The sequence below is a fragment of the Trematomus bernacchii genome, unplaced genomic scaffold (assembly GCF_902827165.1).
Source record: "Trematomus bernacchii unplaced genomic scaffold, fTreBer1.1, whole genome shotgun sequence".
Lineage (NCBI taxonomy): Eukaryota > Metazoa > Chordata > Actinopteri > Perciformes > Nototheniidae > Trematomus > Trematomus bernacchii.
The window spans coordinates 674,112-691,242 of record NW_022987550.1 but is presented as its reverse complement, the minus strand read 5'-3'; the positions used below and the strand labels follow the sequence as shown (position 1 = coordinate 691,242).

General features: G+C 44.8%; 2 protein-coding genes across 3 annotated transcripts in view; both read left to right on the top strand.

The window, feature by feature from the left end:
- Window positions 1–3,013: 3,013 nt before the first annotated feature.
- Window positions 3,014–17,131, top strand: part of LOC117477051 (NXPE family member 3-like) — a 34,587-nt gene continuing 20,469 nt past the window's right edge. The window contains exons 1-2 of the mRNA XM_034123764.1: window positions 3,014–3,101; window positions 3,747–3,818. Of these exons, the coding sequence (XP_033979655.1) occupies window positions 3,785–3,818 (34 nt within the window). The 5' untranslated portion in view covers window positions 3,014–3,101; window positions 3,747–3,784. The remainder of the gene's footprint in view (window positions 3,102–3,746; window positions 3,819–17,131) is intronic.
- Window positions 3,949–16,941, top strand: LOC117477050 (NXPE family member 3-like). 2 transcript variants are annotated; one of them, XM_034123762.1, is made up of 7 exons: window positions 3,949–4,055; window positions 8,758–8,778; window positions 9,682–10,116; window positions 10,299–10,594; window positions 12,775–12,845; window positions 15,961–16,167; window positions 16,251–16,941. In XM_034123762.1, the coding sequence occupies exons 1-7, from the start codon at window positions 3,975–3,977 to the stop codon at window positions 16,799–16,801; spliced, it is 1,662 nt and encodes a 553-aa protein (XP_033979653.1). In that variant the 5' UTR covers window positions 3,949–3,974; the 3' UTR covers window positions 16,802–16,941. The 2 variants fall into 2 exon arrangements, with proteins under 2 accessions (XP_033979653.1, XP_033979654.1); XM_034123763.1 differs by lacking the exon at window positions 8,758–8,778.

The window sequence follows — 17,131 nt, the reverse complement described above, 5'->3', positions numbered from 1 at the left end:
TTGTTGTCTGAGTGTAAAATTGTTCTTAAAGTCCTAATTATTATATAAACATGTTCAAAGGAGTACATGTTACAAGGCCGTGCGGGGGCAGCTGCCAGACCCAGATGTCCTCAAAGTCAGCGAGGTATACAAGGACTTCTCAGCAGACATCGCACCCCTGATCACCACCATGGCTATAAGTGTGGACGTGCCACTGGTTAACTCCACCTTTGGAAAAGTTCAGGAAGGTAGCCCTATCTCATACCAGCATCCACTACCTCTTAGCCGGGTTATCGTGCGTCACCCAGATGCCCCTCCACCACCACCTCTACCTGTGGATGGCTATAGGCTGGAGCCTACCACCTTTGAGTTTGTGTGCAGTCACCAACAGCACCTCCATCTACTGTCACTTGCGACAACATTGCTCATGGCAAGGAAAATCGAGGTGGCCACAAGGGAGCAGAGCGACAGTGTGGAATGGCACCGTGTTAGGAGGCCAAGAATAACTTCTTCCCGTTTCAGGGAAGTATGCCATGTTCGAGGTCAGAGTTCGGCTGAAAACTTGGCACAACGGATTCGGAAGGGAGTGGCGCAAACGGCGTCAATGAAGAGGGGACTGGCACTGGAACCGGTTGCCATCCAGGAATACTGCCGGATTAAAAACACCAATTACTGGCCGTGTGGGTTTGTCATTCACCCAGATGCCCTCTGGTTAGGGTCATCTCCTGACGGTCTGGTGTTTGACCCAACTGAGAGCCCACCTTTTGGACTTGTTGAAATAAAATGCCCAAATGCAAAAGGTTATGTGGACTGTAGCTACTTAAAAATGCAAAGTGGCACATTAAAACTGAAGCAGTCTCATAGCTACTATTGGCAGGTGCAAGGCCAGCTCCTACTCACAGGGATGGAGTGGTGCGATTTTGTCGTTTTTGCAGAGGAGGATATCCTTATACAGCGTATCTGCAGAGACTGCGAGGTGGCTACAACCATTAGGGAGAAGGGAGATTATTTTTATTTTTATTTTTACATGGACTGATATGCACTACACTACATTAGTGTACCACACTACATCACACTACATTACTGATCTAACATGAATATTTTCCTGTATATAGTTCTTTCAATTGCTAAAACCAGAACCAAGTGTGTTCTATAAGTCAAAAAGATCCTTTAGTCAAAGGACCTATGTGAGGAAGAAAGGGGTGTTTATTGGCAGACATTTAATGTCATATGACGTTATTCATTAACAAAAGTTGTGGATGCTAACTAACTTATCTTGCATTGATCTGTTCATCTGTTACATAAACTAGCATTACTTAAATATGCAGAGACTAATTGAAATGTTTAAATATGTATTTTTTTCCCCCGATATAACATCAACCTATGTTTTGTAAAAGTGTATTAAATGAATCTGTAAAATGTTATCATATTGTGGATTTATTATATTATGTATTGTCCTATGTTATTTTTGTGTGCATTTGTTTTGAGGTTATAATTCATTAGTACCTAAACATAGTATGGTATGACTGCTTTTTGTAATGACCACAATGAAATACACAAGTGGTTTGGGAGCAAGAAATCTTTTAATCATTGCTGCCCAGGCTTGCCCATGCTTTCACCAGTGGTCCGTTCTGGTAGTTGACCAGGAAGCAAGCCACATTGAAAAGCTCCTCAATGCTTCCACACACAGACAGTGGTATGGCTTTGTCAAAGAGTTTGTTCTCTTTGACCCTTCTGATGCACCTCTCCACATGGACCCTCAGACGTGCAATGGATTGAGTCTGCCTGACATCCTCCAGGGAGGATGTCAGGCAGACTAACTATCCATTATGTAGTTAGGCAATACTAACTATCCATTTTCAATCCAACTATTTTTCTTTTTGTATTACTTTTACTATCTGTATTATTATTATGTTGCATTGTTGGAGAAGCCTGTGACATAAGATTTTCAACGACATAATTACTCTGTGGCTATGTTCGTTTGACAATAAAGAACCTTGAACCTTGAACAAGGACAGGGAGTCATTTTTGACGAGACACAACATTTATGCCAAGCGCACAAAATGTAAATACCATTATTGTTGTTTCTTAACATAATTTGTTTCAGTATTTAAAATGTTATTAATTTACACAGACTAACAAACAGATTTCACTTGAGGGGGGGGGGGCAGTTATTTAATGACAGGGGCACAATCAATGCGGGACATAAAGAGACAAAGACAGTGTTCAACATGATTCGTTTTTGTATAAAGTCATAGCGCACATAAGCTTAAAATACCATCATTGGTAACAGGAACAGTTTCAAACATTTATTAAATGACATTATGAAAAGCAAAAAGCGTTCTTGTTAACCTCAGCTAGCTACAGCACAACGCTACCTAAAACGCTACAAGTTTAATACATCTCTGTACATTTTAAAGTTTCCCCTCTGTCTGTCTCCTCGTTGAAAATGTCAATAATCATTCTGAAACTGACTTTATTAACCACGTTAATGCTGCTGTGTGCACAATTTGGAAAACACCTTATATTAAGGTATACATGTGAGCCTTTATCTAGTTATTTATTAGCACGTACATAAAGCATATTGGCTATTTATCCATCATTATAAAGCACTCATTTAGGGCATTCTTCCCCCAATAACCTCATAAATACTGCCTTTTGATAATAAATAAGAAGTTATTCTGCATTAATTAGGAGCCTTGCCATGTTTGACACCTATAAGGTGGTAGTACTAGAAGAATAGGGTGTCATTCTCCCTTTATTCATAGTTTATTAACAAAAAACTGTATAAATAGAGTCCTCTTTCCTCATTTCAGCAAATTACAAGAGAAAATGGCAAACATGCTTTCAGTAACCAAACAACGTCACGTGTGTGTGTGTGTGTGTGTGTGTGTGTGTGTGTGTGTGTGTGTGTGTGTGTGTGTGTGTGTGATGCAGGGGGGCGGGGCCTGTGTGTTTGTAGAGTAAGGAACAGGAAAACAACCACACATCATCTACAGCTTCCTCATGATCTGCACCAAAACCTCGAATCAAACGCAGCCTGAAGACCTGAGGGGGGGGGGGGGACCGAGACCTCAGGGGGTCAACACGTGGTCTGAGGACCTGTGAGGGGACGCCTGAAGGTAAGGGCTCATTCAGGCTTTATTTCAGTGTAATCTTGTTAAATATCAGACAGGATGCTGGTTCCTCCATCACACTCACGACTAAAAGAAGTGTTACTCACTGAATTCATCCTAAACGCCTTCAAACTTTACATTTCAAAATCTGCTTCCTCAACATTGTTATTTTAACTTCAGGTCACTGTGGCACACATAATCATATGTCAAGATGATTGGAGGTTTCTGGCTCAAATGCACTTTGGGAATGACCTTTCCCTTTAAATGTATACATCCTCAAACTGAAACCTGTGATTCTTTTAAAATATTAAAAGCAAACTAATATTTCGTCCCGCAGATTAAACCTGGAGACTTTAATGCTGATTGAAGCTGCTTTACATTTTTAAGGGTGACTCTGAAACATCTCCAGGAACTACAAAGTAAAAATAGCTTTTACTGCAACTTGTATTAATGTTCAATGTCCTAAAAAGGCTTGATGATACAATGAAGTTGATACACTTATATATACATATACAAATATATATTTCACAGTAAATCTACCGGCCTCTAAGAAAGCAGATGTGACGCTGTTACAACATTTCCTGATTCACTACTTCCTATTGCAGTAATATTTTTTACGTGACCACATATTTGCATTTCTGTCTGTTGCAGTAAAGTTCTCTGTCTGTGACCTCCCGCCTGCTGTCTGCATGTCAGCTCCCACACGACACAAATCCAACGCGCGTCAGTTCCTGATGTGTTCCATAAAATGACTTTATCTTTTTCTAATTATAATTTATTCTATGATTACATTTTGTATTAACCTGGCATAAATGTTTTATCCTTTAATCCTGTACCAAAGGAAGTGGTCACAATGTCAGGCTGGAGCTGGACAATATCATGAAGGAATCATCTTTTAAAGGAAGAAGATGTTTCACCATCGTTCTCCTTCTGCTCATGGCTTTCTTAATATTCTTCCAGGTGAGAACTGTTATCTGGGATCACTAATAGGGTTGACTTATTGTGACATGTTTAACATTAGTCCGATGTCATCTGTGGAAGCCGTAATACTGTAACAAGTACGACCAATCATCTGAGCCGGCCCGGCTAAAATAACTGGATGGCCTACCTGCCTGTCAGCCTTCCATCTGTGCACAAACTTATCTGGTGCCCTCATTGGTCATGTGCGCGTTCGTGTGTGTTGGAGGAGGGGCTCTATAAGGAAGTGGCAGATTTTCTCCGGTTGTGTATTTTCAAATTCTAGCGATCTCGAGCCGGTTTCTCAAACTTACCTACCCCACCTTTAACACGAATTCAAAATTAAAACCTATAATTGCACACTAAAACCAATATTTCAAAAAAAGAACAATTTCACATAAACCTCTGGTTTTTACTGGGGCTGGGGCGGTTGGGGGGGGGGGGGGGGGTGCGCCATAGTTTATGGGCGCTGTATACAATATAGGCGTAGTTCTGTTAGTATAAGATAATGAGATGTACTTTGTTGATCCAAAATCGGGGAATTGTGTTGTTATGAAATTTAAAAATATATATTTCTTTAATTTCTAACTTTTTTTTCTCCCCAATTTTTGGCGCCCCCGATGGGTTGATGCGCCCTTAGCATTCGCCTAGACTGCCTATGCCAAGGGCCGGCCCTGCACACAGTTAGTGTAAAAGAAACAGATGATGTCTAAATGATGCTACACGTATACTTCAACAACAACAACAGCGCATAAATATGAGAGGATACATTTTTCTGAAATATAGGTACTGCAAAATACATTCAGCTATTTATTCTTTACATATTATGTTATTCAATTGGAATAAAAAAGCTTATTGCTTTGGGGGCGTGTGGTGTGGTGTGGTGTGGTGTTCGGATCAGGGGGTCACAGGTTCAAACCCCACTGCAGTCAGCATCAAATCAAATCAAGTTTTATTTATAAAGCACATTTAAAAGCGATTTTTGGTCGAGCCAAAGTGCTGTACATGTAATAAAAACACATTACTACAATCACAATAAAAGACAATAAATTACAACAGATATATAAAAAACACTGACAAGAAGGCCAGGGAGAAGAAGTGTGTTTTTAGTGTAGATTTAAAAACCCCTAGGGTCTGGGCCGACCTCACATGGAGGGGCAGAGTGTTCCAGAGCCTAGGGCCAGCTGCTGCGAAGGCTCTGTGCCCTCTGGTTTTAAGCCTGGTCTTAGGCACTACCAGCAGCAGCTGGTCAGCAGACCTTAAAGCTCTGGCTGGGGTGTAGCGCTGGAGGAGTTCTGCTATATTGGCCGGAGCCAGCCCATTTAGTGCTTTAAAAACAAATAAAAGGATTTTAAAATCAATTCTGAACCGAATTGGAAGCCAGTGTAGTGAGGCCAGAATTGGGGTGATGTGGTCACGCTTTTTGTGGCCAGTCAGCAAATGTGCAGCTGCGTTTTGGACTAGCTGCAGGCGTTTAATAGAGGCCTGGTCCATACCCACATACAGAGCGTTGCAGTAATCCAGTCTTGAGGTAACAAAGGCGTTAATAACCCTTTCTAAGTCTTTAAAAGATAAATACGACTTGGTTTTGGCCAATAGTCTTATTTAAAAAAAGCAGGATTTGACTACGGTGCTGACCTGCTTGCCGAATTTAAAAGTGCTAGTGAAGGTCACTCCAAGGTTCATGACAGAGGGGAGGATGTTTTTATTGAGAGAGCCCAGAATATCAACCTGGGAGGCTGGAGGTTGGGGTCCAAAAAAGATGACCTCAGTCTTGCTCTCGTTGAGGTTTAGAAAGTCTTTGCTCAGCCAGGATTTTACCTCTGTTAAGCAGTCCATCAACTGCTGTAGTGAGTGTGTGACATTTGCTTTGAGAGGCAGATATATCTGTACATCATCGGCGTAGCAGTGGAAGGGAATATTGTGTTTAGTGAGAATTGAACCTAGGGGCAGTATGTACAGTAGAAAGAGGATGGGGCCCAGAATAGAGCCTTGGGGAACCCCACAGGTAAGAGGGGCTTTGGCAGAGGAGAAGGCACCTAGCTGCACTGAGAAGCTACGGTCTGTCAGGTAGGACCTGAACCATGCAAGGGCAGAGCCTGTGATGCCAGCGGACTGTTTGAACCGCGACAACAGGATGCTATGGTCCACAGTGTCAAAGGCAGCTGTCAGGTCTAACAGCACCAAGACAGCTGGGCTACCTGAGTCGGCGGCTAGGAGCAGATCATTAAAAACTCTTAAAAGGGCTGTTTCAGTGCTGTGCATGGGTTTGAAGCCAGACTGATACTTTTCATGGATTCCATGCATGGTTAAGAGAGACTGCAACTGGGCGTAGACTACTCGCTCCAGGGCTTTAGATAAAAAAGGTAGCTGGGAGATGGGCCTAAAATGTGCGAGAATGGAGGGGTCGAGATTTTTCTTTTTAAGGAGTGGCTTAACCACGGCATGTTTGAAGGCAGCTGGGACACATCCTGAGCTAAGAGAGGTATTTATAAGTAATAAAATACTTGCACCAACTGATTCTAAAACATCTCTGAGAAGGCGAGAGGGAATGCTGTCTGAGGTGCAGTTTGTCGGCCGCAGGTGCTTGACTACATCCGAGAGAGAAGAGAGGGATACAGGCTCAAAGTGGTCGAGGACAGCAGGGCACAGAAAAGGAGCAGGATCTGGGGTAGCACTAGTGTGGGCTAGCCTAAGAGCAGATACTTTTTCAATAAAAAATGTAAGAAACTTATCACAGAGAGTAGTCGATGGGACAATAGAAGAAACATCACAGGGATTAATGATAGAGTTGAGGACATTAAAAAGAACCTGAGGTTTATGGCTGTTTTTGGAGATTAACAGAGAAATGTGCTCTGTTTTGGCTGCTTTGACTGCCGTCTGGTAGTCAGAAAGGCAAGCACGAAGGATTTCTAGGGAGACATGGAGTTTATCCTTTTTCCATTTTCTCTCTGCACGCCTGCAAGCGCGTCTGAGAGCACGAGTACAGTCATTGAGCCACGGCTCTGAGAGAACTTTGGTGCGTCTAAGCGTAAAAGGAGCAACAGAATCCAGTATTAGGGTACATGTCGAGTCAAACATGGAGATAAGCTCATCAGCATTAAAAGCACAGTTCACCTCTAATTTACAGATCGGAGAAGCATTAAAAACATCAGAGAACTGTGAGGTAGTCAAGGGGTTAATCGAACGCAGAAGACGCGCAGGGGCACGCTATTCGACTCCTGCGGAAGGGATGGAGGTTGTAAACAGAACCGGTAAATGGTCTGAGATACGCGTTGCTGCACATATTTCATCCACAGATACAGACAGTCCAAACGATAATACTAAGTCCAAAGTGTGTCCTTTTTCGTGTGTTGGGCCAGCCACGGACTGAACGAGACCAAAAGAATCAAGGAGATTTAAAAAGTCCCTAACCAGAGGTTTGGACTCGCAACACACATGGACATTGAAGTCTCCGGAGATCAAAACACGATCATATTTCACCATGATCCCGGACAGAAAGTCAGAAAAGTCATTTATGAAATCCTTATTGCAATTTGGCGGACGATACACGACTGCGCAGAGTATAGGCGAGGCCGGGTTCAGTTCAAAAAGCTGCAACTCAAAGCTAGCATAGCTAGTTACAGGGTGAAGCAATCGGCATTGGAGGCTAGCTCTAAACACTGATGCTATGCCCCGACAATGGCCGGTGGTACGCGGGGAGCAATGTACAGTCAGGAGGAAGAAGTTCAGAGAACGGTGTATACTCGCCAGCGTGGACCCAGGTCTCCATCATAAACATAAAATCCAGTTCACGAGAGGTGAAGAAGTCGTTTAGCAGGAACGTTTTGTTTGCTATCGACCTAGTGTTTAGCAAAGCCATGCAAAGTTTTCGCTCCGGGCTTGCCGAAGGTGTAATGCGTCTCAGCTGACGAAGATGTGCGTGTTGAACGCCGCGCGGGCCAGGAGCAGTCAGTCGGGCAGGAGGAGCTGTCAGCGGGCACAGCAGAGGCCGCAGCTCCGGAAAAACAGGGCGAATCCACCGAACCCTCACATGGCGTGCAGCGGGAGGGCCATGACATCCAAGGCGTGGATAAGTCCCAGAAGAAGCCGTCAGGTATGCCTTAAGATGGACCAGTGCACCACCACGCTTTCCCCGTCGTCTAAAGCGCTTTCAGCGAGGCAGGATGCAGGGCAACCAGCGCAGGTAGGCGGGAATATCCGACAGTAGAGGGGGGGGCGACGATTTATGATTGCCAGATGTAGGTTTGGGCAGCAATATAAACTCCAGTGAGGGTCTGAGGTGGAGGAGAGCTTGGCGATCGTAGACGAGCAGAGCAGAGACATTCTGACAAACATAAAACAAAAACAGGATAGCTAAAGGCAGAGAGCTGAGGGAGCGGCGAGCCGACACAGGCGCCATCTTCCCACACACTGGTCACAGCTGTACGGTCTCTCAAGGCAACTCAAAGTGCGTCACCAAGCATGTCGTTGTGTCCCTGGGCAAGGCACTTCACCCCAAATTGCTCCTGTGGGGATTGTCCACAGTATTCAGTATGTTAGTCCCTTTGGATAAAAGCGTCTAACAAGTGACATGTAATAATAATAATATTGTTTAATGAATAGATAATATAAAATCTATAAAATTCAAATTTCTGAACTGCAGGAATGAATTGAATTCCAGAAATGTTTTATATTTGGCTAAAACTAATGTTTCCTTTTTCAGCTTAACATATGGGACACATTGGTGAGTTATTTTTGGATTTGTGTTGTGCATGAGCCATCCACAGTGTATGTTATATGTTTGAGTGTAATGTGTTGCTGATTAGAAAAAAGCATCAGATTTTCTGCTCAAACCAACATTAAAGTGCAGACACACGGAGAACATCAGATCATTTATCTACAATCACAGTTGATGGCAATTGCACGAGGCATTACAGGGGTAGAAGAGATGCAAATCCAAAGGATTATTCTTTGTTCAGATTTAAGTTCAGCAATAATGCCACTTCATTACATCTCATCGTAGGCAGGATATTGTGAATGACATTCATGAAACACCATAAAGATGAAGAAATAGAAATATCGAGATAACATTTATGTGGATAACATCATACAGAGGAATGAAGGGAAATGAAAATGTGACACATTAGCCAAGCAGTCTCTTAAACACGAGTAAATAATCAACATTGCACTCAGTAAATCTAAGGCAAATAACATAGTGACAAATAGAACATCATTAAGGAGTGGCAACACAATTGGGACAAAAGAAACACAAGAAGACACCTATATGCACTGCAGCCAAAAATCAGTCAGGACCCTTAAAAGAACCATCAATTTGGAAAATGTGTTATCAAGGCTTATATTAGGACATACTAGACTGAACAAAACATTACATTATTCATAAGGAAAACATCTTTCTGGATTATATGAACACTGCCAGGTTGAGGAATCCGTAGAACATGTAATTCTGCAGTTTGCCAAATACAAATCAAGAAAGAGAAACTTTGAAGACAGAAATCAGGAAGCCTGGAATGGAGCAAACATTACACAACAACACCTCTTATCAACCCCCTTAACAAATATTCATAGATTTGCTGCATTTGTTTGACGTATCTACGTAAACTTCTCTCTGTCTCTCAACCCCTTCAAGTTTCAGCCTAAAATGAGCTCCACCATCTTCTACTCGAAAGCTACTACTGAAGTCCGCAGCATCTGCAACTTCCCACCATTGTCCCCTAAGGATGCTCTGGAGGAACGCCTGCTACTAGAATCTGTTGCTTGGCCTGAAACTCCTGCATTGCAATCTCCTCTTTCCCTGGAGCTGACCAGTGATCCAGCTCACAGCTCTTTCACCATTCTCCCAGCGAGAGGAGGAGGACAATGGCACGTAGGGGATCAGCTGGAAGTTAGCATCATCATCTCTGACTTCAAGGGACAACCCAAGAAGTCTGGGGGGGACTTTTTATTTGCCCGGCTGCACAACCTAAGGCTTGGTGCAGGTGTAGCTGGGAAAGTGGTGGACCATCTCAATGGGAGCTACTCTGCTGTCTTTCCTTTACTCTGGGAAGGAGCAGCTCAGGTTGAGGTGATGCTTAAAACTATCTTTTTCTATGTGATTTTGCTGTAGGCGTGTCATTTGTCTTCCAACTGATTACTCACAAAGCCCCACCCCCTTTTAACTAATGTTGATACGACTTTCAGACAAAAGCAGAGTCTAGCCACCAATTGTACATTTTCAACAAAAACTCTTGTTTTCTATCCAATCAGGTGACGCTAGTTCATCCCAGTGAAGCTATCACAGTGCTGAACAGGTTGACGAGTGAACAACCTGACAGGGTATTTTTCATAAGCCTCTTTCTCTCAGGCTCACACTCTGAAACCACCATCTGTAACATCTGCCTGCGTCAAACCAAGCAGCCAATCTGCGACTTCACCGACCCTCGAACCGGCGACCCTTGGTTCTGCTACAAGCCAAAGAACATGAACTGTGATGCAAGGATCGCCCACAGCAGTGTAGGATACAAACAAACGCTCAAGGCCAAGGAGGATGAGCTCTTTCAAGGGTAAGGAAGCAAAGAGACTGGTCATTTGTGTGACTTCTTATAAATACATACATCATGTGTTACCTATTTATCTCCTTGCCTTGAAGTTTCAGAAGTTTGTCAGTACAGGCAGTTTAGATTCAAAGTAGGGGTGTAACGGTTCACAAACATTTCGGTTTGGTACGTACCTCGGTTTTTAGGTCACGGTTCGGTACGTTTTCGGTACAGCAGAAAAAATGATCACAAAACATAAACAATTTTTTGGGGGTTTTTAATTATTATTAAACTGTGAATAATGTATTCACTCAAATAAATACAAAATATAATAAAATAAACATTAAGGTGCAGCATTTCGATGAACTTAAATCATCTGTATTTGAACTTTACTGTACTAGTACTCACAAAACATAAAATATTTGTTTTGGGTTTTTAATTATTATTAACCTCTTCTACACCGCACCCCCGATACCGGGGGGAAAAATGCGTCATCTGCAGGAAACAGCGTCTGAGGGCATCTTAATATTCAATAAACTATGAATGTTTTATATCCATGGAACGGGAAGAAACTCAGCTAACTGATCTTTTTTTTTTTTTTAAACCCACAAAGCTAGCGTTGAGCCTATGAATTAGCCACGAGCGAAAAATGCTAACAGAGTGTTGCACAGAAACTCACTCATAACACCCTTATTACTTATCATAGCTGCACGTCCAACCCACGATCTGATCGTGAGATGACACAGAATCGATGGGTATATACATCATCACTCCATGATAAGAACTCGCGAAGCTATTAACAAGAACAGACATCAAAACATGTGGCGCTGGGTAGCTACAAATGGCAAAATGGCTCACCTTGGTCGTTGTCTGGTCAAAAGTGGTCTTCAAAGGCATTACAACAATAAAAACGCTGCTGAAGTTAATCCATAGGTTAATCCAATGTGTCTGTGTCCCTTTGAAATGATTTCTGATAATCCATCAGCAATAAACCTGCTTTTCCGTTTCCAGATGTCAGAGCGAGAGATAGGTTCACTCTGATGCAAACCTGCATGCGCAAAGCCCCCACTTTTTTTCTTTTACCATGTGTGTGTATGGGGTATACAGTCAAAAAGAGATGTCAATCACCAAAATCGACCAATGGGTTCCAGAGAAACGGTAAAACCCCCATTTCCACCCAAATCACCTCAGAGGTGGAGTTTTCTTTGCTAAACCTCTCTAAAAAGGTAAAATGTCACTTGTTTTGCATCAATCTTGATACAAAGTACTTATTATATGTTGTACTTTGGATTCCTAAAGCTTTTAGTCTACCTTACCATCATCCAAGGGTAGTTTTCACTATAAGTAAAAAATAATTTTTCAAAGTATGCCTCTCGTCCAATGAAACGACTTGGTCGCTCTATGACGCGTTGAACCCAATGTGAGCAAATGACACTGAACGCTGCGACGCAGCACCTGAGATTACTTCCAAAAAGTTTTTCACGTTCTCAATTTTTTACGTTTAACGTTATATTCGTTTGGTACGTGTACCGAACCGAAGGGACCATACCGAATATTTTCGGTACGAATACGTATACCGTTACACCCCTGATTAAAAGATAATATAAATGTAACCACTCAGTCTGAATTATAGTTGACCTTCATGTTTGATAGGATATAAATCTGGATTTTCTGTTTCAATTTGATAATGTTGTTTATCTGTACACATAACATCTACACATGTCTGTACCTCCTCGGAGAAGTAACCTTTCTCTCATTCTCCCCAAGGTTCTTCTATTTGTTTCCTTTAATCCCTCAATTGTGCGGTTTTTTTGGGAATTTTTCCTTGTGCGCTGCGAGTGTGTGAGGACAGAGGGCGTTGTGTGCTCCAGAATACACTCTGTAAAGCAAATGAGACAAATGTGTGATATTTTGATTATTTTATCAATTCATAGTATTTATAGACAGCTTTGCAAATACAAATAATGCCGTAAGGCTTAGTTCTAAGGTGTGAACCTTCCAAGTTCACACAAGGAAAATGTAGGGTGGCAAAAGCTACAGCAAAAGACCCCTTATATCAATATAATGAAGATAAGATACAGCATGAAAAGTAGACCTTCTAAACTGTTTACCCCAGGTAAACCTCCATGCCATTCCACAACCATGTAGAAAAGCTGCATTTGGGATATTAATGTTTATTGTAGTATTGTGTGTGTGCTTTTCTTCAGTCGTGTCAACTTGAAAGTCTGCATTCCGGCTTCAGGACCTGCCGGTGTCACTGTTTTACCAAAAAAGGAAGGTAAGGAATGCATTTATCACTGAATTCACGATCTAATGTGCTCCATGTACAGATGATGAAAGTGTAGGTGTCACGATCTGTCTGTGTTGTGTTTTGTCTTGTCTTTTTCTGTCTTTGGTTTCCTGTTTTGTTTTGAAAAGTGTTCATCCCCGTCTTGCCTGTTGCTTCCTGTCTCTGTGTTCCCTCCTGCCTGATTGCCCGATTGTGTTCACCTGGTGCCCCTGTGTTTTCTCCTCCCTCCTCACCTGTGTCTTGTTTGTGTGATTGGTCTTGTGTGTATTTTAGTTCTGGTTTTTCTGTCTGTCATGGTTGGTTCCTTGTTCGTATTTGACTGTGTGTCACAGGGTAGTGTTCTATTGTCTACTTTGTACCTTGGATTAAAGGAATATTCTTGGAAATCTGCATTTGGGTCCTGCCTGCTTCACTCAACCCTGACAGAAGGAACCAACCAGAAATGGGCCCAGCAGATCCATTTGAGGTGGATTTACAAAATGTTACCTTTTCTTTGGCTTGCTGCTATGGTAGGTGGAGGGGAGCGTCCAGTGTTCAGCAGAAAGAGGCTGCTCTGGCAGAGGCTCACCAGGTGGCAACAGTGGATCCATCTTTAGTTAAGTTCTTACCTGACTGGATTTTGGATTTCCTTTCGACGTGTGATTCCCGGCCTGCTAGCCCCAGGCATGCTAGCCCCCTGCCTCCCAACTCCCAACCTGACACCATACATCTCGGTGTGTTCCGTCTGGAGTCAACCCCTGCTTCTTCCCCATTTCCTGCTCCTGTCCAGGAGCCGTTCTCGGGCACTCGTCTGGCTTTTGGAGGTCCACGGAGCCTCCAAAAGGCTCCTAAGAGAAGGAGTCGCAAGTCCAGGCTAGCAGCCCGAGCCCCAGAAGCCATGCTTTGGGCTCCAGTACAGGCCCCAGCAGCCATGGTTCCGGCTCCAGAACCGGCCCACACAGCCATGGTTCCGGCTCCAGAACCGGCCCATACAGCCATGGTTCCAGCCCCAGTTCTGGCCCCAGCAGCCATGGTTCCAGCCTCAATTCTGGCCCCAGCAGCCATGGTTCCGGCTCCAGAACCGGCCCACACAGCCATGGTTCCGGCTCCAGAACCGGCCCATACAGCCATGGTTCCAGCCCCAGTTCTGGCCCCAGCAGCCATGGTTCCGGCCTCTGTTCCGGTCCAGCACGCCATTTCTCTTCAGGGAAATCTTCTGGGCCAACATGAGCAGATGATGCGAGCCTTAGCTGAAAGCAATCAGTCCTTGGCTCTACACATGTCAAACCTTGCTGCTCAGGTCTCAACTTGGACGTCTTCTGCTGCATTTCCTGCCTCCTCCAATCCACCTGTGGATTCCACTCCAGCCCCTCGTGTCCTGTCGGTGGTCCGGCCGACTCCAGCATCTCGTCACCTGTTGGCTCTCCGGCCGACGCCAGCCCCCCGTATCCTGTTGGCTCTACGGCCGACGCCTACCCCATGTCCTGTCCCATTGGAGGTCCCGCCGACTACTCTTCTGCCGGGGGTCCTGCCAACCCTATGTCCTGTCCCGTTGGAGGTCCTGCCGACTACTCTTCTGCCGGGGGTCCTGCCAACCATATGTCCTGTGCCGTTGGAGGTCCCGCCGACTACTCTCCTGCCGGGGGTCTTGCCAACTACATGTCCTGTCCCATTGGGGGTCCCACCGACTACTCTTCTGCCGGGGGTCCTGCCAACCCTATGTCCTGTGCCGTTGGAGGTCCCGCCGACTACTCTTCTGCCGGGGGTCCTGCCAACCCTATGTCCTGTGCCGTTGGGGGTTCCGCTGAGGGTCCTGCCAACTCCACGTCCAGTATCGTTGGAGATCCTGCCAACACCTGTTCCGCTGTGGGCCCTGCCAACCCCAGATTCTGTCCTGTTGGGGGTCCCGCCGACACCTGCTCCACCAGGTTTCCTGCCAACACAATATCCTGTCCTGTTGGGGGTTCCGCCGACTCGTGCTACGCCGGGGGTCCTGCCAGTTCCATGTTCTGTTCCGTTGGGGGTCCTGCCGACACCTGTCCCGCCGGGGGTCCTGCCAGCTCCATGTTCTGTTCCGTTGGGGGTCCTGCCGACACCTGTCCCGCCGGGGGTCCTGCCAGCTACATGTTCTGTTCCGTTGGGGGTCCCGCCGACACCTGTCCCGCCGGGGGTCCTGCCAACTCTGTGTCCTGTTCCGTTGGGGGTTCAGTCGACACCAGCCTTTGCTCTCATGCCCGGCCCCCTGAGTTTGCCCGCTGTGGTCTTCGCCCTTTTTTTAACTCTGCCTTGCCCCCGGGCCGTCCGCCCGAGACCCCCTCCTTGATCTCTGCCTTGCCCCCGGGCCGTCCGCCCGAGACCCCTTCCGGGTCCTCCGCTGTGCCCCTGGGCTGTCAGCCCAAACCCGTCCTCCAGACCCCCTCCACCCACCCTGCTGGAATTTTTTGGACTTTTGGGGACTTTTTGGGACGTCTGGGATCCGTCCCTTGAGGGGGGGGGTACTGTCACGATCTGTCTGTGTTGTGTTTTGTCTTGTCTTTTTCTGTCTTTGGTTTCCTGTTTTGTTTTGAAAAGTGTTCACCCCCGTCTTGCCTGTTGCTTCCTGTGTCTGTGTTCCCTCCTGCCTGATTGCCCGATTGTGTTCACCTGGTGCCCCTGTGTTTTCTCCTCCCTCCTCACCTGTGTCTTGTTTGTGTGATTGGTCTTGTGTGTATTTTAGTTCTGGTTTTTCTGTCTGTCATGGTTGGTTCCTTGTTTGTCTTTGACTGTGTCACACGGTAGTGTTCTGTCTTCTACTTTGTTACCTTGGATTAAAGGAATTATCTTGGAAATCTGCATTTGGGTCCTGCCTGCTTCACTCAACCCTGACAGTAGGGGCAGAACAAAACAACAACTCTTTCTTTTGGGATCATTCTTCTGTTGAGAGATGTATTTAGCAGGCCAATTTGACAGGAGCAAAGGGAGCATGGAGCTCTCAGCTCAAACTTTGTCAACACGGCACAGCTGTTACAGTGTCTCTCAGGAGTAAGGCCATAAAATGTTCATACATTCAGTCTATATCTTGATTTGGTTAAGGTCAGTAACAAACGTAAAACAACCCCCTTATTATCCTTCAACTTTCTCTCAGGTCAACCAGAGGTGGAGAGCAGCATTGTGAACTTTCAAGCCTCTGGCTATTACTACCAGGGTTTATGGCGAGCACTAGATGGCACCACAGTTCGCCAATTCACCGGCGCATCTGCCATCACTCAGTGTCTAAAAGACAAAGTGGTCCACCTGTATGGAGACTCTACCATCAGGCAGTGGTTTGAGTTCCTCAACGCAGCACTACCAGGTAACTAATCCACAGGGATTTCCGGCAACAGTTTCATTATGTTCACACTGCATCTTAATCTGTTTCCTCTGTAATACCTTTAGATCTTAAGGAGTCTAACCTGGGCAGCTCGAGGCAAAATGGACCTTTCCTGGCCTTAGACTATGAAAACAAAATCATGGTGACTTTCCGCCTCCATGGTCCTCCTCTCCGTTTTATTGGCTCAAATGAAGAAATTCGTTACATAGCCAATGAACTAGATGACTTAATCGGGGCTCCCAACACTGTTGTCGTTTTTGGCATCTGGGCTCACTTTGGTTCTTTCCCCATCGAGGTGTACATCCGGCGGCTACAAAGGATCCGCAGTGCGGTGGTACGGCTGTTGGACAGGGCTCCAAAAACGGTGATCATCATCAGGACTGCAAACCCCAAAGCTTTGTGGCTTGATGTGGTGATAAACAACAGCGACTGGTTCTCGGTGCAGTGTGATAAGGTGCTAAGAGCCATATTTAAAGGACTGAATGTTCATCTGATTGATGCCTGGGAGATGGTCCTTGCTCACCACCTGCCAAACAGCTTCCACCCACAACCTCCTATTATTAAGAATATGATGGATGTTCTCTTCTCCTACACATGTCCTCAAAAAGGCAGATAGATAATAATAATAATACATTTCATTTATCAAGCAATTCAACAATTACGCCAATTGTAGTGTATATCATATTCTTTGCAAGCTCTTGCCAATCCGCGGGCCTTGAGTTTGACACCCCTGGTCTAAACAATAGATTGATGTTTTCAAATGTTTTTTTAATAAATGAAGCTCAGCGCAAGTTCTTTCAGGAAGGCTGGGTATATATATACATTCACTCATCAGCTCATCACAGCGTTCTCTTTAACCTATTACATTTCACCTCATTCTCCAGCAGCCAATCACTGTGCTGCAGCCAAACTTTAAAATAGTTATCCTCTCTCCTGCAGTCAGCTG

What these genes read in the sequence shown, in the direction of transcription:
- LOC117477050 (XM_034123762.1), top strand. Translation starts at nt 3,975, where the DNA reads ATGAAGGAATCATCTTTTAAAGGAAGAAGATGTTTCACCATCGTTCTC. An exon ending in TTAACATATGGGACACATTG is followed by an intron (nt 8,779 to 9,681) that starts GTGAGTTATTTT and finishes AACCCCTTCAAG; the next exon opens with TTTCAGCCTAAAATGAGCTC. An exon ending in GAGGATGAGCTCTTTCAAGG is followed by an intron (nt 10,595 to 12,774) that starts GTAAGGAAGCAA and finishes GCTTTTCTTCAG; the next exon opens with TCGTGTCAACTTGAAAGTCT.